General features: G+C 32.0%; 1 protein-coding gene across 2 annotated transcripts in view; it reads left to right on the forward strand.

Moving 5' to 3' along the window:
• klc1a (kinesin light chain 1a) overlaps positions 1–17,882 on the forward strand; it is a 94,423-nt gene that overhangs the window by 70,936 nt on the left and 5,605 nt on the right. Inside the window, exons 14-15 of one of the 2 annotated variants that reach the window (XM_055005528.1) lie at positions 3,701–3,834; positions 16,695–16,761. In XM_055005528.1, the coding sequence (XP_054861503.1) occupies positions 3,701–3,834; positions 16,695–16,761 (201 nt within the window). Of the gene's footprint in view, positions 1–3,700; positions 3,852–16,694; positions 16,762–17,882 lie in introns of those variants that run through there. The other variant, XM_055005523.1, reaches the window with a different exon arrangement.

Raw genomic sequence — 17,882 nt, forward strand, 5'->3', positions numbered from 1 at the left:
TTGTCCATGTGCAAAAAAACATGCTAAAAGTGGGTTAATGAGCATTTTTATTATTATTTTTCAAATTATCTCAGAAAGTGTTTGATATATGAAGCTAAAATTTCTCAGATGCCATTATATATATATATTCATATTTTGTGCTATATAAAGGCATATCTGATGATTTGAGAGGGAATAATCCAGATATTCTGTCATATTTTAAATAAGGACATATTTTTTTTAATTTCCATGTGCAAAAATAACATGCTGAAAGTGGATCAACGAGCATTTTTATTAATTTTCTTATTTTCTCAGAAACTTCTTAATATATGAAGCTAAAGTTTCACAGATATCTTTATAAAATATTCATATTTCATGCTATGAAAAGGAAAATTTGATAATTTGAGATAGAATAACCCAGATATTATATCATATTTTTAATATGGGCATATATTTTTTTTTTTATTTTCCATCTGCAAATTTAAAAAGTACTAAAAGTGGGTCAATGGGCATTTTTATTTATATTTTGTTATCTCAGAAAGTATTTGATTTTTCAAGCAAACATTTCACAAATATCTTAATAAATATCCATAATTTATGCTATAAAAAGCAAATCTGAGGATTTGTGATGGAATAATCCAAATATTATATCATATTTCTATTTCCCATGTGCAAAAAAACATGCTAAAAGTGGGTCAACCAGCATTTTTATTAATATTTGTTATTAAGAATTTTGTGATATATATGAAGCTAAAATTTCACAAATATCTTTATAAATATCCATATTTTATGCTATGAAAATTAGTCGAGCAGAAACTGTCCGAAAAATATGATGATTTAAAATCAAATGACTCCTTTTAGAATTTACTGTATTTCTGCATAAATATAACTGAAGACGTGAAATTGATTCTACAAGAACTTAAAGAGAAATTAATTAGATAAATCAATAAATAACTGATGTGAATAAAATATAAAACTTGATTGTTTATCTATGGAGGAAAATGATCTAAAAAAACTATAAAATGATTTAATCTTGCATATCTGAGGCACTATAGTGAGGAGTTATAGGAACAAAGAGACACAAAATATGTCATTTTGCAGCTTTATTTATTTATTTAGCTTTAGTCACACATGAGGCTGAGCTGCCGTCTAAAAATAAATTATGATAAGTCAAAGAAAGCGTAGTAGTTCTTCTCCCCAAATGTAAGACTGGTTTCTGACAGGAAGGCTTTTATTTTGAAGGGGTGGGAACATTATTCTCAGATTTAAGTTCCAGTTTTCACCCTCTGTTTGGTCGGATTTAGAAAAATATGACAGTTTGAGAACAACAATTACATCAGAAGCATAATTATCTGGTTAAGTAGAAGAAAATATTTCACCACATGTTTGAAAACACAAAAAAAAATAACAAAAAGAGGACAAAATAACCACAAAGAGACACAAAACAACTACAGAGACACAAAATGACCAGAAAACGACGATACAGGCTGCCACAAAAAAGACAGAAAGTGACCAAAAAGATTCAAACTGCAACAAAAAGACAGGAAGTGACCACAAAAGGAGACAAAGAATGATAAGAAAAAGACACAAAAGGACCACAAAAAGATGCAAACTGCAACGAAAGCACAAAAAATATGACCAGAAAATTACACAAAATGTGGAAGCTTTTTCTTCATTTTCTGAGTTAGAATGGTGACAAATCCCACCTCAAAAAAAAAAAAAAAAAAGCAAAGATAGTAGATTTGAAACATACCTGTGATGAATCCTGGAGAAACGTATCACAACAAAACATCCTGAGGATTAATTGTAGTCATACAGGAGCGTAATATTTAGTTGATGGAGCTGTGTCTGCAAACCAACCAAGCAGAATTAAAACACTACATACTGAAGCGACACATATGTGCAGTTTTTTAAATTTGTTTTCAGGGAAAAACAAAAAACTGCATCTTCAAAACATGATGTCAACAATTATAGTTTTTCTCTATTTACACAGTTTAACATGTTGTTCCATAAAACACCCATTAAAGTTTTGTAAAAGCGTCTGAGCAGCATCAGAACAGGTGAAAAGTTCTCCTAAAGCTGCTCAGTGTTTAAATATAATCCACATTTGATCAGTTTTACTGGTCTACAGCTGCATCGTGTTTGTTTGTTCATGTCTGTTCAACACAGCAGCTCTGCTTTAAAATCTCTGTTAGTGATTTCTGCAGCACAAAGTAAGAATCATGTGGAATTTCTAATAAAACCTGAGCTGCTGTTTTACATTGTTGTGTTTTAGCGTTAGACCAGAGTCACTGCTGCAACAAGAAGCCTGACTTCATATTATAGTTCCTCAAAGTATATTTTATAGAACATCGTAAACCTTTCAGAATGTAGTTTATCAACCCTCTAAACCATAAAACCAACCAGTGAGTTTGAAATCCATGTTTTCTTTTACAAAAATCACCATTTAGCAGAGTCGGATCATCTAAAAACAAAACCAATTGTCCAATTTGGTGCAGTTCTGTCAGGAAAAATGATCAGATATAATATTAAAATTGTGATAGTTCATCAGAATTAATTTATTCTACATGTCAACAAACCAAAAACAAACCAGATTCTATTTGGTTGAACTGCAGGCAGTGTTTCCACAGAGCAGAGAGGAGTGAAAACTCAAGTTTAAGAGGAAAATCCAACCTACTGGATCAATAAATAAATGCAGCATGGCTCAGAAACAGTGAACAGAGGAGAAGGTTGTTGGAGATACATTCAGCATGGAGAAACATCTTTCTACACATGATGAGCAGAGACTCAAAACTGGACCAAAAATGTCCGTAATGACTCAAAATTGTAAGCTTAATCATATTATATATAGTATATAGTGGATTAAATGGAGCCTCGAGGCTTCATATACTCTACTAAATATGAATATGAACTTATTACAAAATGGTTAATATTGACTGATAATTTGAGAACAAAATAAATAATAGAGTTTGGTATAAAACAGTAGAAGAAATAAAACATTTCCAGTTAATGAAATGTGTCATGTTTGATAAAATATTTAGAGAAAATAGACGTATTACCCTGACACAAAAGAGTTAATAATAATAAATAATATTTTTGGGGGACAAAAATTTACTGCCTGGACAAGAAGTAGTAATAGTAAGTGAGAAAAAAATAAATTTTTAGTAGAAAAAAATACTTTGAGGAAGTAAAACTTGTAGTTTTTTGTATTTATTCTTGTTTTTTTTTTTTTTTCAATTAAAATATGTCATAATAAAGCAAATTATGTTTCTTAAAAGAAATACTTCTTTTTGGATATTTTTTGACAAAAACGGGAACATTTAGACAAATGTATATTTTTTTTAATGCAACAAAAATGTTAATATGTAGAAAAAAAATCTAAACTAAGTAATAATAATTTGAGAACATTCAAGATTGAATAAAAATTAATACATCCACAAACAGTAATTCTATTTAAAGAATAAAAAATAATTTGAGTACAAAAATAAAGTTAAATGTTGGTATAATTAATGTAAAATAGTTTAGTCCACTACCTACTGTATTTTAGTCTTTGAATTACTCCAGGAGTCGTTTCTTCCCTGGATAAAAGTCCGTTATCTGGTGTTACAGTCAGGTTTCGTTGCAGCAGGCTGGTCTGACTCTAACGTACGTCCACTATTTACCTCCTGACTGTGTGTTTTCTGTGATGAATCGGTGTAACGCTGTAACGTTTCCCCTCCAGGACGGTTCCGGCTCTCTGAAGAGAAGCGGCTCCTTCAGCAAACTACGAGCTTCGATCCGCCGCAGCAGCGAGAAACTCGTACGAAAGCTGAAGGGCGGCAGCTCGACTCGAGACGGCGAGCCCAAGAACCCCGGGTAACTATGACCCTCCACCGGCCGAAACTAACCATAAAGAGACATAAAATGACTACAAAGTGACGGAAGGCGGCCAGAAAGAGACAGAAAATGACCACAAGATGTCGCACAATCACCACGACAAAGGAAATGAGCAGGGAGAGGTACAGAATGACCACTAAAGGATGCAAAATGACTACAAGGGACATAAAATGATGACAAAACCACATAAAATGACTACAAAGTGATGCAAAATGACCACAAAGCGAGTCAAGCAACTATACTGAGATGTAAAATGACAATAAAAAGACACAAAGTGACTGAAAATATCTGTAAAAATGCAAGAAAAAGACATAACAACCATAGAGAAACACAAAATCATCCCAATTTGAAGCAAAGCGCAACAATAAGACAAAAAATGACCACAAAAAGATAGAAAGTGTAATGAAAAGACAAAAAGGGACCACAGAGAGACACAAAATAACCACAAAATGCAACAAAAAGATACAAAATTACCAAAAGAGACACGTACTGCTTAAAAATACAGAACATGACCACAAAGACACACACAACAACTACAGAGAGACACAAAATGACAAGAAAATGATACAAAAAGACAAAAAACTTACTACAGAGACACAAAATGACTACAAAGATTCAAGCTGCAACAAAAACACAAAAAATTACTATTAAAACATACAAAAGGACTACAAAAAGACTGAAACTGCAACAAAAACACAAAAAAGACCACAAAAACACAAACGACCACAAAAGGATACAAACTGCAACAAATACACAAATAAAACAACCACAAAAACACAAAAAACAACCACAAAAAGAGACAAAGTGCAATAAAAACACAAAAAATGACTACAAAAACGATGACAAAAAGACACGTCTTGTATCCAGACTCTGCATTTAACTTTGCTGGACTTCTAGAATCATCATTTGAACCAAACCAGAACATGACGGAGGAGAAGTCCAGGTGTGAGGTGTTCAGAGTTAGTCCTGGTTCCTGGTGGAGGTTCGGAGCTTCCATCCGTCCTCTTTGCTCCATTTAACTGAACATCTGAACATCTGTAGCGGTGACTCCAACATCTGGCCAGTAGTGATGCTGTAGATACCATGAAGCACCTCGTCAGCATGATCGAGAGTCTGGCTGTGGCTCAGTAGTCGTTAGTGTGGCTCACCTGTTGGCATCCATGTCAGACTGAAGCGTGTTGAGACGTTGACGACACGCTAAAGGTCACGGAGCTCGTTGTAAATCTGTATATAGATGTGAGTTGTTGTTGTTGGGGTTTAAACTTTGCTCCTCGTCTCTTTGTTCCTGCTACTAACCTCCTCCTGTCCTGTTTGTGCATCTTCCACTCTGTCTTTCTTAACTTCTAATAAAACCTAAACTCTTTGCTCACCTCAACTCCAGCCTCTTGGTGTTTTCCTTCTTTTTTTCTGTCGCCTTCATAACTGACTGAGCTCTAAACCTTTAATATCTCAGCAGCAGCAGCAGCAGCACTTCACACATCAATCGCTCCAGTTAGAGGAGAAAAAACATGTTTTCAGTAAACTTGGGTGAGGAATCTTGGACCAAAATGTTAAATTCCAACAATTAAAACATGTTTTATTACATCAGAAGTCAATACTGCTTCATTATATTCATTAATTTCTGATTCTGGTTCAATAAAACTGCACAAGTTAGGAATTTTATACATTGATAGAGATAGAAAGTTCATTCCTAAGTTCATAAAAACATCACATAAGAATGAAATTTTAATTTATGTACTAAATATTATGTTTAAAGTAACAGGGAATATCAATATTTATTGGAGCAGAACCAGAAGAACCCTTTAATCATTATTTTGGACAAGTTTTTGATCATTTTTAACAAAATTTTGGTCGTTTTTAACAAGTTTTTGGTCATTTTAGACGATTTTTTGGTCATGTTGAACAAGTTTTTGGTCATCTATATTTTTTTTATTGTCCATGTGCAAAAAAACATGCTAAAAGTGGGTTAATGAGCATTTTTATTATTATTTTTCAAATTATCTCAGAAAGTGTTTGATATATGAAGCTAAAATTTCTCAGATGCCATTATATATATATATTCATATTTTGTGCTATATAAAGGCATATCTGATGATTTGAGAGGGAATAATCCAGATATTCTGTCATATTTTAAATAAGGACATATTTTTTTTAATTTCCATGTGCAAAAATAACATGCTGAAAGTGGATCAACGAGCATTTTTATTAATTTTCTTATTTTCTCAGAAACTTCTTAATATATGAAGCTAAAGTTTCACAGATATCTTTATAAAATATTCATATTTCATGCTATGAAAAGGAAAATTTGATAATTTGAGATAGAATAACCCAGATATTATATCATATTTTTAATATGGGCATATATATTTTTTTTTATTTTCCATCTGCAAATTTAAAAAGTACTAAAAGTGGGTCAATGGGCATTTTTATTTATATTTTGTTATCTCAGAAAGTATTTGATTTTTCAAGCAAACATTTCACAAATATCTTAATAAATATCCATAATTTATGCTATAAAAAGCAAATCTGAGGATTTGTGATGGAATAATCCAAATATTATATCATATTTCTATTTCCCATGTGCAAAAAACATGCTAAAAGTGGGTCAACCAGCATTTTTATTAATATTTGTTATTAAGAATTTTGTGATATATATGAAGCTAAAATTTCACAAATATCTTTATAAATATCCATATTTTATGCTATGAAAATTAGTCGAGCAGAAACTGTCCGAAAAATATGATGATTTAAAATCAAATGACTCCTTTTAGAATTTACTGTATTTCTGCATAAATATAACTGAAGACGTGAAATTGATTCTACAAGAACTTAAAGAGAAATTAATTAGATAAATCAATAAATAACTGATGTGAATAAAATATAAAACTTGATTGTTTATCTATGGAGGAAAATGATCTAAAAAAACTATAAAATGATTTAATCTTGCATATCTGAGGCACTATAGTGAGGAGTTATAGGAACAAAGAGACACAAAATATGTCATTTTGCAGCTTTATTTATTTATTTAGCTTTAGTCACACATGAGGCTGAGCTGCCGTCTAAAAATAAATTATGATAAGTCAAAGAAAGCGTAGTAGTTCTTCTCCCCAAATGTAAGACTGGTTTCTGACAGGAAGGCTTTTATTTTGAAGGGGTGGGAACATTATTCTCAGATTTAAGTTCCAGTTTTCACCCTCTGTTTGGTCGGATTTAGAAAAATATGACAGTTTGAGAACAACAATTACATCAGAAGCATAATTATCTGGTTAAGTAGAAGAAAATATTTCACCACATGTTTGAAAACACAAAAAAAAATAACAAAAAGAGGACAAAATAACCACAAAGAGACACAAAACAACTACAGAGACACAAAATGACCAGAAAACGACGATACAGGCTGCCACAAAAAAGACAGAAAGTGACCAAAAAGATTCAAACTGCAACAAAAAGACAGGAAGTGACCACAAAAGGAGACAAAGAATGATAAGAAAAAGACACAAAAGGACCACAAAAAGATGCAAACTGCAACGAAAGCACAAAAAATATGACCAGAAAATTACACAAAATGTGGAAGCTTTTTCTTCATTTTCTGAGTTAGAATGGTGACAAATCCCACCTCAAAAAAAAAAAAAAAAAAGCAAAGATAGTAGATTTGAAACATACCTGTGATGAATCCTGGAGAAACGTATCACAACAAAACATCCTGAGGATTAATTGTAGTCATACAGGAGCGTAATATTTAGTTGATGGAGCTGTGTCTGCAAACCAACCAAGCAGAATTAAAACACTACATACTGAAGCGACACATATGTGCAGTTTTTTAAATTTGTTTTCAGGGAAAAACAAAAAACTGCATCTTCAAAACATGATGTCAACAATTATAGTTTTTCTCTATTTACACAGTTTAACATGTTGTTCCATAAAACACCCATTAAAGTTTTGTAAAAGCGTCTGAGCAGCATCAGAACAGGTGAAAAGTTCTCCTAAAGCTGCTCAGTGTTTAAATATAATCCACATTTGATCAGTTTTACTGGTCTACAGCTGCATCGTGTTTGTTTGTTCATGTCTGTTCAACACAGCAGCTCTGCTTTAAAATCTCTGTTAGTGATTTCTGCAGCACAAAGTAAGAATCATGTGGAATTTCTAATAAAACCTGAGCTGCTGTTTTACATTGTTGTGTTTTAGCGTTAGACCAGAGTCACTGCTGCAACAAGAAGCCTGACTTCATATTATAGTTCCTCAAAGTATATTTTATAGAACATCGTAAACCTTTCAGAATGTAGTTTATCAACCCTCTAAACCATAAAACCAACCAGTGAGTTTGAAATCCATGTTTTCTTTTACAAAAATCACCATTTAGCAGAGTCGGATCATCTAAAAACAAAACCAATTGTCCAATTTGGTGCAGTTCTGTCAGGAAAAATGATCAGATATAATATTAAAATTGTGATAGTTCATCAGAATTAATTTATTCTACATGTCAACAAACCAAAAACAAACCAGATTCTATTTTGTTGAACTGCAGGCAGTGTGTTCTCCCTGTGCATGCGTGGGTTCTCTCCGGGTACTCCGGCTTCCTCCCACAGTCCAAAAATATGCTGAGGTTGATTGATTATTCTAAATTGCCCGTAGGTGTGAATGTGAGAGTGCTTGTTTGTCTTTGTATGTAGCCCTGTGACAGACTGGCGACCTGTCCAGGGTGTCCCCTGCCTTCGCCCGAGTCAGCTGGGATAGGCTCCAGCCCCCCCCCCGCGACCCTAGTGAGGATTAAGCGGTGTATAGATAATGGATGGATGCAGGCAGTGTTTCCACCAACCTACTGGATCAATAAATAAATGCAGCATGGCTCAGAAACAGTGAACAGAGGAGAAGGTTGTTGGAGATACATTCAGCATGGAGAAACATCTTTCTACACATGATGAGCAGAGACTCAAAACTGGACTAAAAATGTCCGTAATGACTCAAAATTGTAAGCTTAATCATATTATATATAGTATATAGTGGATTAAATGGAGCCTCGAGGCTTCATATACTCTACTAAATATGAATATGAACTTATTACAAAATGGTTAATATTGACTCATAATTTGAGAACAAAATAAATAATAGAGTTTGGTATAAAACAGTAGAAGAAATAAAACATTTCCAGTTAATGAAATGTGTCATGTTTGATAAAATATTTAGTGAAAATAGACGTATTACCCTGACACAAAAGAGTTAATAATAAATAATATTTTTGGGGGACAAAAATTTACTGCCTGGACAAGAAGTAGTAATAGTAAGTGGGAAAAAAATTAATTTTTAGTAGAAAAAAATACTTTGAGGAAGTAAAATTTGTAGTTTTTTGTATTTATTCTTGTTTTTTTTTTTTCAATTAAAATATGTCATAATAAAGCAAATTATGTTTCTTAAAAGAAATACTTCTTTTTGGATATTTTTTGACAAAAACGGGAACATTTAGACAAATGTATATTTTTTTAATGCAACAAAAATGTTATGTAGAAAAAAAATCTAAACTAAGTAATAATAATTTGAGAACATTCAAGATTGAATAAAAATTAATACATCCACAAACAGTAATTCTATTTAAAGAATAAAAAATAATTTGAGTACAAAAATAAAGTTAAATGTTGGTATAATTAATGTAAAATAGTTTAGTCCACTACCTACTGTATTTTAGTCTTTGAATTACTCCAGGAGTCGTTTCTTCCCTGGATAAAAGTCCGTTATCTGGTGTTACAGTCAGGTTTCGTTGCAGCAGGCTGGTCTGACTCTAACGTACGTCCACTATTTACCTCCTGACTGTGTGTTTTCTGTGATGAATCGGTGTAACGCTGTAACGTTTCCCCTCCAGGACGGTTCCGGCTCTCTGAAGAGAAGCGGCTCCTTCAGCAAACTACGAGCTTCGATCCGCCGCAGCAGCGAGAAACTCGTACGAAAGCTGAAGGGCGGCAGCTCGACTCGAGACGGCGAGCCCAAGAACCCCGGGTAACTATGACCCTCCACCGGCCCCACATCCACCAGCTCCACATCCACCAGCCCCACATCCACATCCACCAGCCCCACATCCACATCCACCAGCCCCACATCCACATCCACCAGCCCCACATCCACATCCACCAGCCCCACATCCACATCCACATCCACCAGCCCCACATCCACATCCACCAGCCCCACATCCACCAGCTCCACATCCACCAGCCCCACATCCACATCCACCAGCCCCACTGACCCCACATCCACATCCACCAGCCCCACATCCACATCCACATCCACCAGCTCCACATCCACCAGCCCCACATCCACATCCACCAGCCCCACATCCACATCCACTGACCCCACATCCACATCCACCAGCCCCACATCCACATCCACATCCACCAGCTCCACATCCACCAGCCCCACATCCACATCCACCAGCCCCACATCCACATCCACCAGCCCCACATCCACATCCACCAGCCCCACATCCACATCCACCAGCCCCACATCCACATCCACTGACCCCTGAAGTCCAGCCGGCCCACTAGCCAAACAAAGTACAGAAGGGCTTCTGCTTTGCTGGTGATGAAGTGGTGAAACTCTAGAGCTGCGTTTGCACATGAAGAAGGAGGAGCTTTCTGCTGTTTCCCATCACGTCCTTTACTGCCTTCAGAAAACTGTTTTATCGTTCAGGTCGGTCCACGGCGACAGAAACATAAAATGTGTGAAACTAGAGTCATTTTAAGATGAATTTGTTGTAGAGTAGTAAAAAAAGGTGCAATATTTACAGTAATAAACCTCTAAAATGATCATTTTACACACAGATGTAAATATTTAAAGATGCTATAGAGGCAGAAAAGTATTTCACAGACAAAAATATATAGACTTACATACGTTTATATATATATTGAAATATTGTTATAAAACTGTTACAGTAACTTGAGAGGAAAGTAGTAATATTAGTAATAGTATTTAGAGATAAATGATTGTCGTACTAAGAGGGAAAACTACTTCGATAATACAGGTTTGAGAGTTAAAAATGCAAAAATTGTCCTAGTATTTTTAGATTAAATTTGTAGTAAATACAGCTGCAAAATAGGTGTAATATTTTCAGTAAGAAACCTCTAAAATTGTCATATTACACATAGATGTAAATGATAATATTTAAAGATGGGGAAAAGGTAACTTTTAGGGAGAGAAAACTATTTTCTGGACCGAAAAAAGAAAAAATTCTGTGAAATAGTTGAAATATTGTGATAAAACAGTTACAGTGACGGTACTAGCTGGAGGAGAAGCTGGTAGTACTCGGAGGAAAAGACGTATAGCTGTAGAAGAAATAAAACATGAAATATGGAATGTTTTGATAAAATATTTAGAGAAAATAGATCTATTACCGTGACACAAAAGAGGTAAAGTTAAGAATATTTTTAGGAGGGAAAAGTATTTAAAAGTATGTCAAGCAGTTGTACTACCTGGGAAAAAAGTGTTAATAATAAGCAGGAAAAGAAATTATATTTCTAGTAGAATTAAAATATTTTGAGGGAATAAAACTTGTAATTTTTTTTGTACTTTTACTTTTTTAAATAAAAAAGAAATATAATAATTATACATAAATGGTCATATTGGATCATAAGGGAAATTTAAAAAAAAAAAAAAAAAAACATTTCCTGACAGAAACGGGAAGATTCAGAGAAAAAAAAATACACAAGATTTTAAAAAATTTGCAAAATATATGTGAAGTATTTTGTACAAAACTGTTAATATAAAAAAATAACACATCCAAAAAAAATGATTTTATTCAAAGAAAAAAATATTTTGAGAGCAAACATGTTGGTATAATTTATTTAGAATAGTTAAAATAAAAATACTGCATAACAAAGAAGTGTTATTACTAAGAGTGAAAAATAATATTAGTCGGAGAAAACGCGTTGATGTTTACAGAGAATGAACAAAATATTTACAAGAGAATGTGTTTTATTAAAAAATATGTAAATAAATGTTAAATATTTTGTGGAAAAGTTGTAATATTACTTTCAAACAAAGGAGTCAATGTTTACAAGAAAGTAATATCAAGAGAATGTATATAAATATATATTTTGAGTGCAATAAATATCTTAAAAATGAATAAAACATTGAAAGAACAGCCAGAATATCTAGAGATGAAGCTGGAAATCTTTAAAGGAAAAAAGTCACATTTCAACATAAAAAAATGATGAAAATTAAAACATAAAGATGCAAAAAGATAAGAAAAATAAATAATTTTAAAAAGGGTATAATAGTTTAAGAAACAGTTTTAAAAGTCACATTAATTCGACATTTTTTTGAGAATAAAATGTTCTTGTATCAGTTTAAAGTCCAGGAATTAAAGTTTATTTACTGACTTCACTTTAAGCGATGCAGGAATTTAAAATTGTCATTTTTTTAAATAAAAGAACGTTGAAGGACTGATTTGGTTTATTTAGTTAATTCTTTTTCTTGTTTTATTGACTTTTTAATGTCTGATAAAGAGTCGAGGCCTTTATTAAACTTCAAACCATCAAACCAGACGATTAAAACCTGCAATTATTATTTAAAATATTTAAATAATATTTCGGATCTTCTGTCGCTTCGACTGAACCTGGACGTCATTAAAACAGAAAAACCAAAAGTAAACGATGAAACTGGAAAAACTTTCTGCAACGAGACACAAACCACTAACGTCTGCTTTGGAGATGACTTCACGTTGTTTTTATTTTTATTTTGTTTTAACCACTAATAGTTGCATCTATTTATTGCATTTTGTTGGATTTTTTATTATTTTACTTTCACTTTCTCTGTGGATGTTGCCATGGAAACCGACCTGTCTGCATGGCTGTTTCCTTGTGTGGGACTTGTTGAGTTTTATTTTTTATTTATGAATAAATCTTTGGTTTTCTCGTGCATGCTTGGTCTGTGTGCTCTCTGGTGTTTCTGTCGGTGCTGCTTTTCTTTCTGACGACCGATCGGCTCTCAGTAACTCATTGCAGAAACGTCCCTCATACTCGGTGTGTCACGTTTTCTCTTAAAATGTGTTTTTTTTTTTAACGTTTATTTAATTATTTACAAGCAGGAGAGTTAAACCAGGGAGGCCTCAGTTACACATTTATGCAGTTTGATGGTTAGTCTTCCCTAAAATGTGAACTCCACCTTCCCACCAGCAAAGACAGACAGTTTTAGACGAGTTTGAGCATCAGGAAGGACACGATTTCATAAACTTTATTAATAAAACGCAGAGTTTGTTGACATGCAGGCTCCAGATGTTCACAGAAAAGGAAGATTGGGCTGGAAAATCACACCAGTCGTATGGAAATATTTCAACTACTGAAGATTATATCGACTAAAAACAAACAATCTGATCATTTAAAGGAAAAAAAAAGATTTCTGATGCCTTTTCCAGTGTGAGACCAGATTAGAAAGATTCCAAGCTGCAGTTTATTTTGGTTTTTATTTAGGTATTTGAGTCATCTGATTAAAATTCTGCATTATTTTAATATATATCGTAGAAAAACTAAATATCTCCATGTCATTTTTTAAATCTGACGCCGACATCCCAGCTTTGACTTCAGTTATTTTGAAAATATTCACGATAAGTTTGCAGCACAAGTTCAAAACTGGTAAAAATCTTTCACACAATACTGACAGGAAAAGTGTATTTGTAGAAAAAAAATCTAATATTTTGAGTTAATAAAATGTGTAATGTTTGGATAAAATATTTAGAGAAAATAGACACAATAATAAATAGTGTTTTTGAAAAAAATAAAAGTATTGCAAAATACGTAAAACAGTCGGACTACGTAGAGAAAAAATAATAATAAATGGGGATAAATTATTAATTTCTAGAAGAAAAAAATATTTTGAGGGACTAAAACTTGTAGTTTTTTGTACTTTTGCTTTTTTTCAGCTGAAAAAAATTCTCATAATAATGCATAAATTAGCATATTTTTAAAAGGAAATAAAAATATTTTAAGAAAAATTTTCTAACAAAAACATTCAGTTAAAAAAAGTGGACAAAATTTTTAAAAAATCTCCAAAATGTATTTAAAGTATTTTGTAGTTGTTTTTTTTTTAATGTAACTTAGGTGTTAATATTTTTTAAAAATTTAAACAAAAAAAGTACAATTTGAGAACTTGAAAAATTAATACAAACAAAACATGTAATTTTAATACATAAAATATATTTCTAAATGGAAAAAATATTTGGACAGTTTTTTGAAAAATATTTTCTGACAAAAATGGGAACATTCAGAGACAAAATGCATACAATTTTTAAAAGTCTGTGAATTTATCTGAAATATTTTGTAGTTTTTTTAATGCAACATTAATTTTAATATTTAGAAAAAATCTAAACAAAAAATATATAATTTGTGAACATAAAAAATTGAATAAAATTACAGCCATAATATTGAGAGACAAACGTTTTATTTGTTGTTTTTTGTGCTTTGAAAAAAAAGTCATATTAATACATACATTGTTTGGACAAAAACATTTTAATATTTCCTGACAAAAACAGGAATATTCAGAGAAAAATACAGAAGGTTTCTGAGCTACATAAGACAGTTGGGTCTCATCTTTCTAGAATGATTAATTATTTTTAAATAATAAATTAAAACCAGTTGGAGTCATTTTTAAAGGGAAAAACAGTCAAACTGTGATCACAGGTTCCTAAATGTGAACATTTTCTGGGTTTTTTTAGTGTTTTTTGTTTGATTTTGGGGCTTTTTTTTGAGAAGAAAGAAAGATGATCCAGTTTTAATAACGCCTGTGTACATGTGGACGATGATTTTTATAAAGGATGAACCTTTAATCTGTGTCCATTAACTGGACGTTACATGAAGCCTGTTATTATTGTAAAATACTGATTTACTTTCTGGTCTGGATGGACGTTTTCTGCAGTGTCACGTTACTGAAATGAGGTTTCATTGGGTTTGTTTGCGCGAACTTCACTGGCTGAAAAAACAACACCACCATCATCACTAAAAACACCATAATACACGTCATTTAAATAAAAAACACACTTTCTACACTTTCTAAGGAGGGGCTGTGCACAGTTTGAGGTTGCCAGATGTAGAAAAATCTGCCAGATTAGTCAATCAGCTTGATTAAAAAAATAAATTTAAACGGTGTCTAAAAATCAATCAATCAGACAAACTGAATAAAATTTCTTTCCCAATAATGAACAAATTTAATCTAAAATGCCGTAAACACACACTGGGATGAGTTACAAGTAAGCTAGAATAATGTTAAGAAAAATAAATGGAGAAAAAATGAGAAAGAATCAGATTAAATATAATATTTTACAGTAATTAGTTATAAAATACCATTAAAGATCAATAAATGTTAGAAGACAGTTAAAATATAAAACAAGCATTTAAAAAATTACAGAAAATTACAAATAATTCTCTAAATCATAATTAAAAATCAATTAGAAAAATAAATGGGAAAAAATGACAAAGAATAAATAAAATATTTTACATTTATTAATTATAAAATACCATAAAAGATCAATAAATGTCAGAAGACAGTTAAAAACACAATAATTTTAAAAAAATACGGAAAATTACAAATAAGTATAGAAATAATAATAAAAAATAAGAAAAATATATGGGAAAAAATAGAAACAATAAGATTAGATGTAATATTTTACAATTATTAATTACAAAAATACCATAAAAGTCCTCATTAAATGTTAAGAGATAGTTAAACATTAAAAAAAACAGAAAATTACAAATAATTCTACAAATAATTTTAAAAAATCAGTAAGATAAAACAAATGGGGAAAAAATGAGAAAAATAACATTAAATATAATATTTTACAATAATTAATTACAAAAAATACCACAAAATATCAACAAACATTAGAAGTTAAAATATAACACCAGAATTTTAAAAAAATACAGAAAATTACAAATAATTATATAAATAATAATTAAAAATCAATAAGAAAAATTGATGGGAAAAATGAAAAAATATGATTAAAAATATTTTAAATCATATTCATATTTTTATAATTTTTTATTAATTATAAAAAAATACCATAAAAGTCATCAGTTTGAAAAAAAAATTAAATTAAAAATAATTACATAAATAATAATTAAAAATCAATAAGAAAAATAAATCAATTACAGTACAACTGTAAAATGTTAACAAGAAAAAAAAATTAATTGAGCAATAAGATCGTTTGAATGGAAAAATTGTGAGACATAAAATATAAATTCTGCAGTGGTTTCAGATGTCATTAAGGTTTTTTAATTTTACAGCAAATTAAATTAGCTCAGTAACGTTGACAATGTGTTTATTAACATCAAAATGGAGGAACGTTAGACTTTTTGAAGAGAAAAATCACCAAAATTCAATATATTTGTGTTTTTCTTCTGTCTCTGATCATAAATGAGTGTTTTTTAAATACCTTCAAACTACAGAAAGCCTGATGTGCTCAGATCTAATTAAAGCAGAAAAACTTGAACAACTTTTATTAACAACAAAACAACACTTAAATAAACTTTTATTGCTGATTGATTAATGGAGTTTATCGTGGTGGATAGATGTAGATTTTACACAACCTGGCAACCCAAAATCTCTCTTCTTCTGGCTTCTAACTGAACTATAGACACAAATAAATGATCCTTTAACGACAAATCACAGCTTTTAAGCAGCGTCACAGTTCCACATTTCCCCTCAGAAATAATCGGACACGTGAAGCGTTGTGTTGTGAAACTAACTGTGTGTGAACTGAGTGTCATTAACCACCACTGAGCTCACGCCTCGACTCTCCATCCTCACCTCCCTGCATGCGGTGCGGTGCGGTGCGGTGCGGTGCGGTGCGGTGCGGTGCGGCGCAGCATGAAGCGAGCCAGCTCTCTGGGCGTTCTAAACCTGGCGGACAGGGCTGCCGTCGACCTCCACCAAGTAAGGAGTCCAGATGGAGTTTGTTTTTAACCTCGAGGATTCCGCCAGGAAACAGTAGAAACATGTTAAACGTGTTGAGGACGCTGCAAATCAGATTATTCACAGAGAAGAGGGAAGTTTATTGACTTTAGTACCGTAGCATGCAAACGTTTTGAGCACCTCTGGTCAGAATTTTACACGACTGGGTTTAGATAAGTGAGGTTGAATTTGAACGCAGTAATATAGATACTTTTCCAGAATGAAAAGATCACGTGAATATATTTGATAGTTTAACCCTCGTGTCGTCCTGCAGGTCAAAATGACCCGTTTTAAAGTTTGAAAATGTGGGGGGAAAAAATACTTTCACGGTGAAAACGTCTGATGTCCACATTTTCAACATTTTTGGGAAATTTTTGAACATTTTTTGGTGGGAAAAAAAAGTTTCTTTAAGAACATTCAGAAAAAAATCAACCAAAATCCAACAAATTTCGCTGGATTTTAGTTGATTTTTTTTCTGAATGTTCTTAAAGAAAATATTAGAAGTTTTACTGATATATATGTAATCACCTTAGATATTTAGGATTTTTTTGGAAGATTTTTACTCATTTTTTGAAAATATTTACAAGAATGTTATTGCCAAATTTGGAGGATTTTTTAAAATAATACTTTTAAGGGAAACTTTTAAGGAATTATTGGAATTTTCTTCCTGAAGATTTTGCAAATTTTCAGAAATTTGTGGAATTTTTTGCTGAATTTTCAGACAAGGAAACAATATTTTTGGTGCCCATAAACGAAGACAACAGGAGGGTTAAGTATATTAGGAACTGAGTAAACAGCTACCAGAAAACATTTCTCCTGCTTTGTGGTTTTAACGTTCAGTACAATGTTTGGACTTTTAGACAGTCGGAGTCTTAATAAAGCTGATATTTCTGGTTAAACTCCAACTATTTTTGGTTAAAAATGATCTCTTGGGGTGCCCAAATTTTTCCATGCTGCTCCTTTTGTTTGTAAAAGTGCACAAAACAAAACACTAATCCTACTTAAAATGTCTAAAATAACACCTCATCTGTAACTTTTAAACGTCAACTCATGTTTCTACTCACTCATCACAGTAACACAAAATTCTGCTTGACAACAAAAAA

The sequence above is a fragment of the Amphiprion ocellaris genome, chromosome 20 (assembly GCF_022539595.1).
Source record: "Amphiprion ocellaris isolate individual 3 ecotype Okinawa chromosome 20, ASM2253959v1, whole genome shotgun sequence".
Lineage (NCBI taxonomy): Eukaryota > Metazoa > Chordata > Actinopteri > Pomacentridae > Amphiprion > Amphiprion ocellaris.